The 4506-nt window shown below is 52.6% G+C and overlaps 1 protein-coding gene across 1 annotated transcript; it reads right to left on the bottom strand.

Moving 5' to 3' along the window:
- Positions 1 to 686: 686 nt before the first annotated feature.
- On the bottom strand, positions 687 to 2183 carry LOC136831005 (uncharacterized). Its single transcript, XM_067090947.1, has one exon. It carries the CDS (start codon positions 2181 to 2183, stop codon positions 687 to 689), a length of 1497 nt encoding a protein of 498 aa, XP_066947048.1.
- Between the last annotated feature and the right edge of the window lie 2323 nt (positions 2184 to 4506).

Genomic DNA, 4506 nt, shown 5'->3' on the forward strand with positions numbered 1-4506 from the left:
CCACCAAGTGCCACAGACTGCCAGGAACACCAAGATCCTGGAAGGAGACATCGAGACATCGACCATCTCCGCCTCCAACCTCACGATCTGCAGTGCTCCCACCAAGCACCACAGATCGACAGGAACACCAAGATCCTGGACGGAGACATCGATCATTAGAGCCAACTCCTTCCAACCACCATCAGGAGAATGCAAGTCACACTCCCCAAGAGCAGGACTCCCTGGACCCAGCACCAGCCAGTCAGCGTCTTCAGCACTTGGCCAGATCCTCCTGAATGAGTTGTTCTGCTCTCAGCCAGTTCGTCTAAGCCTCTTTCTTCTTCCTCGGTTTTTCTTACGTCTGGTCCTGCGATGTCACCTCTTCTTCAGTGACCTCTTTTGGCGGAGTCCTGACGCTGTGTCCTCCTTCCCACCATCCGATTACTCTTCTGGGAAGAATTCCTTAAGCTGGTTCTTGATTTCTTCTAAGCTCATCTCCCATTTCTTCTTGGCTTCCTGCAGCGATGCATCAGCCAAAGAATTGTTGTTGCCACAGCTTGTGGTGGAGGTGGTTTTGAGTCCGCGTAGTTCTCCTTCCAGAGCTCACCGTCTTGCATCAACCTCCCCTGCCAGCTGTTTCGAGAACTCCTCCTCTTCAGACTGGTTGTCCTTACTTGGCTGTTCATCTTCTCTTTTTAGGTCCGGGATCATCTTCTTCGTGTCCCTGATTTCCTCCTCTCTTTCCTGGCACTGAATGTTATCCTTCTCCTTTTGCCTGTTTCTTTTGAGGTTGGCAAGCACCCTTTCAAATCATCTAAATTCACTTGTGCTTGGGAAAGGAGAGGACCTTCAGGGAAAGGGACAGGATGAGGGCGTGGAGGCCAAGGATAAGGGTATGGAGGGAAAGGGTAAGGGTTTGGAGGGAAAGGAGGAGGGCATGGAGGGAAAGGAGGAGGGCTTGGAGGGAAAGGAGGAGGGCTTGGAGGGAAAGGGTAAGGATTTGGAGGGAAAGGGTAAGGGTTTGGAGGGAAAGGGTAAGGGTTTGGAGGGAAAGGAGGAGGGCATGGAGGGGAAAGGAGGAGGGTTTGGAGGAAATGATAAGGGTTTGGAGGGAAAGGATAAAAGTTTGGAGGAAAGGAGGAGGGTTTGGAGGGGAAGGAGGAGGGCTTGGAGGGGAAGGAGGAGGGTTTGGAGGGGAAGGAGGAGGGTTTGGAGGGGAAGGAGGAGGGTTTTGAGGGGAAGGAGGAGGGTTTTGAGGGAAAGGAGGAGGGTTTGGAGGAAGGAGGAGGGTTTTGAGGGAAAGGATAAAAGTTTGGAGGGAAAGGAGGAGGGCTTGGAGGGGAAGGAGGAGGGTTTTGAGGGAAAGGATAAAAGTTTGGAGGGAAAGGAGGAGGGCTTGGAGGGGAACGAGGAGGGCTTGGAGGGGAAGGAGGAGGGCTTGGAGGGGAAGGAGGAGGGCTTGGAGGGGAAGGAGGGCATGGAGGGAAAGGAGGAGGGCATGGAGGGAAAGGAGGAGGGCATGGAGGGAAAGGAGGAGGGCTTGGAGGGAAAGGGTAAGGATTTGGAGGGAAAGGGTAAGGGTTTGGAGGGAAAGGAGGAGGGCATGGAGGGAAAGGAGGAGGGTTTGGAGGGAAATGATAAGGGTTTGGAGGGAAAGGATAAAAGTTTGGAGGGAAAGGAGGAGGGTTTGGAGGGGAAGGAGGAGGGCTTGGAGGGGAAGGAGGAGGGTTTGGAGGGGAAGGAGGAGGGTTTTGAGGGGAAGGAGGAGGGTTTTGAGGGAAAGGATAAAAGTTTGGAGGGAAAGGAGGAGGGTTTGGAGGGGAAGGAGGAGGGTTTTGAGGGAAAGGATAAAAGTTTGGAGGGAAAGGAGGAGGGCTTGGAGGGGAAGGAGGAGGGTTTTGAGGGAAAGGATAAAAGTTTGGAGGGAAAGGAGGAGGGCTTGGAGGGGAACGAGGAGGGCTTGGAGGGGAAGGAGGAGGGCTTGGAGGGGAAGGAGGAGGGCTTTGAGGGGAAGGAGGAGGGCTTGGAGGGGAAGGAGGGCATGGAGGGAAAGGAGGAGGGCATGGAGGGAAAGGAGGAGGGCATGGAGGGAAAGGAGGGGTTTGGAGGGAAAGGAGGAGGGTTTGGAGGAAATGATAAGGGTTTGGAGGGAAAGGAGGAGGGCTTGGAGGGGAAGGAGGAGGGCTTGGAGGGGAGGAGGGCATGGAGGGAAAGGAGGAGGGCATGGAGGGAAAGGAGGAGGGTTTGGAGGGAAATGATAAGGGTTTGGAGGGAAAGGATAAAAGTTTGGAGGGAAAGGAGGAGGGTTTGGAGGGAAAGGATAAAAGTTTGGAGGGAAAGGAGGAGGGTTTGGAGGGGAAGGAGGAGGGCTTGGAGGGGAAGGAGGAGGATTTGGAGGGAAATGATAAGGGTTTTGAGGGAAAGGATAAAAGTTTGGAGGGGAAGGAGGAGGGCTTGGAGGGGAAGGAGGGCATGGAGGGAAAGGAGGAGGGCTTGGAGGAAAGGAGGAGGTCTTGGAGGAGGAGGTTTGGAGGGAAAGGAGGAAGGCTTTGAGAGAAGGGAGGAGGGCTTTGGGGAAAGGGAGAAGGAGGACTTTGAGAAAGGGAGGAGGGCTTGGAGGGGAAGGAGGAGGGCTTGGAGGATGAGGAGGAAGGAGAAGGAGGAGGGCTTGGAGGGGAGGGCAGGGAGGAGGGGGCTTGGAGGGGAAGGATGAGGTTTTGGAGGGAAGGGATGAGGCTTTGGAAGGAAGGCAGAAGGGTTTAGAGGAGGGGATGAGGTTTTGGAGGGAAGGGATAAGGTTTAGGAGGGAAGGGAGGAGGTTTTGGGGGGAAAGGATGCAGTATTGGAGGGAAAAGATGAGGTTTTTGGGGTAAAAGATGCGGTTTTGGAGGGAAAGGATGCGGTTTTGGAGGAAAAGGATGGGGTTTTGGAGGGAAAGGAGGAGGGTTTGGAGGGAAAGGATGGGGTTTTGGAGGGAAATGAGGAGGGTTTGGAGGGAAACGAGGAGGGTTTGGAGGGAAAGGAGGAGGGTTTGGAGGGAAACAAGGAGGGTTTGGAGGGAAAGGAGGAGGGTTTGGAGGGAAAGGAGGAGGGTTTGGAGGGAAAGGAGGAGGGTTTGGAGGGAAAGGAGGAGGGTTTGGAGGGGAAGGATGAGGTTTTGGAGGGAAGGGATAAGATTTTGGAGGGAAGGGAGGAGGTTTTGGGGGGAAAGGATACAGTTTTGGAGGGAAAAGATGAGGTTTTGGAGGAAAAGGATGGGGTTTTGGAGGAAAAGGATGGGGTTTTGGAGGACGGGGAGGACAGATATGATTGGGTTTAGGACCTCGAAATATGTCCATAATTACCTTTTGATTCTTTGCACGAGTCCAGTCTTCGCTCTGATGAGTCCAATGTTTTCCTCCTGCAGTTTCCTTGTCACCGACTGCAATCCAATGCAGACTTCCTCCTGTTCCTTGACTCTCCCTTCAGCGACGACAGCTGGTGGTCCTTGAGACGCGTATCCCGGTGGAGCTGACTGATTTGAGCATTAAGCTGGCCTATAGCCACCTTTGCCTCAGCCATCCTCCGTTCATGACTATTGTAAGTGTCCTGTAAAACTTTGGAATATGACTCCTCAAGATTCCTCCTAGACCTTCTCTCTCTTTCCAGTTCCTCCTCAAGCAAAGAAATAGTCTTCTGGGCGAAGTCACACACGTCAGTAAGTCGTTTCACTTCTCTCTGGAGACTGGCGAGGAGTTGATGGTCCTTCTCTCTCATCGTCAGGAGTTCTTTCATCTGGGACGCGGTCACCTCTATTTTTGCGGCGCTCTTCTCTTCCAGCTGTAATCTGAGTCTTTGGTTTTCCACGTCTCTTTCCTCCGCCTGCGCCTGCAAACGTGATATTTGCCCTAGTTTTCGACGACCAAAGCTTCTTGCTCTAATAGTTTTTCATAAAGAATGTTATTTTCCATGATTAGGCTTTCTTTGGTAAGACTATGGTCTCGGTCCCGACGACGACGAGCATATATTTCCAGGTATAAGTATAATTTATTAGTCACAATATTACAGACAACTCCCGCAGCCTTCCACAAGGCTACGGGTCCAGCAAGTATTCCTTGAGCAGTGGGCAGTCCAGCAACCAGCACAATTAGAAATGCAACTGCCGTAGCAACACAGAACATGGTAATTCCCGCAGCCTTCCACAAGGCTACGGGTCCAGCAAGTATTCCTTGAGCAGCGGGCAATCCAGCAACCAGTACACTGAGAAATGTTAATGCCGCGGGAACGCAGCACATAATAATTCCCGCAGTCGCCCACAGGTCTGCGGGTCCAGCAAGTATTCCATGAGCAGTGGGCAGTCCAACAACCAGTACAATTATAAATGCAACTGCCGCAGCAACACAGTACAACATGTAATTAGCAAAAGCGTTCATTTTTCCACTTTACCAAACTGAACAGCCTTCACCTATCCTTAGCTTCCTAAAATGCCCGAAGCCTTGCGGCGCTCCCGATGTCTTCAAGGGCTGGGAATCCCCAGAAATGCTGCCC

The sequence above is a fragment of the Macrobrachium rosenbergii genome, chromosome 48 (genome assembly GCF_040412425.1).
Source record: "Macrobrachium rosenbergii isolate ZJJX-2024 chromosome 48, ASM4041242v1, whole genome shotgun sequence".
Classification (NCBI taxonomy): domain Eukaryota; kingdom Metazoa; phylum Arthropoda; class Malacostraca; order Decapoda; family Palaemonidae; genus Macrobrachium; species Macrobrachium rosenbergii.

Bases quoted from the DNA above. Each gene is read 5' to 3' on its own strand.
- LOC136831005 (XM_067090947.1), bottom strand. From the start codon at position 2,183: ATGCCCTCCTCCCCTCCAAGCCCTCCTCCTTCCCCTCCAAGCCCTCCT.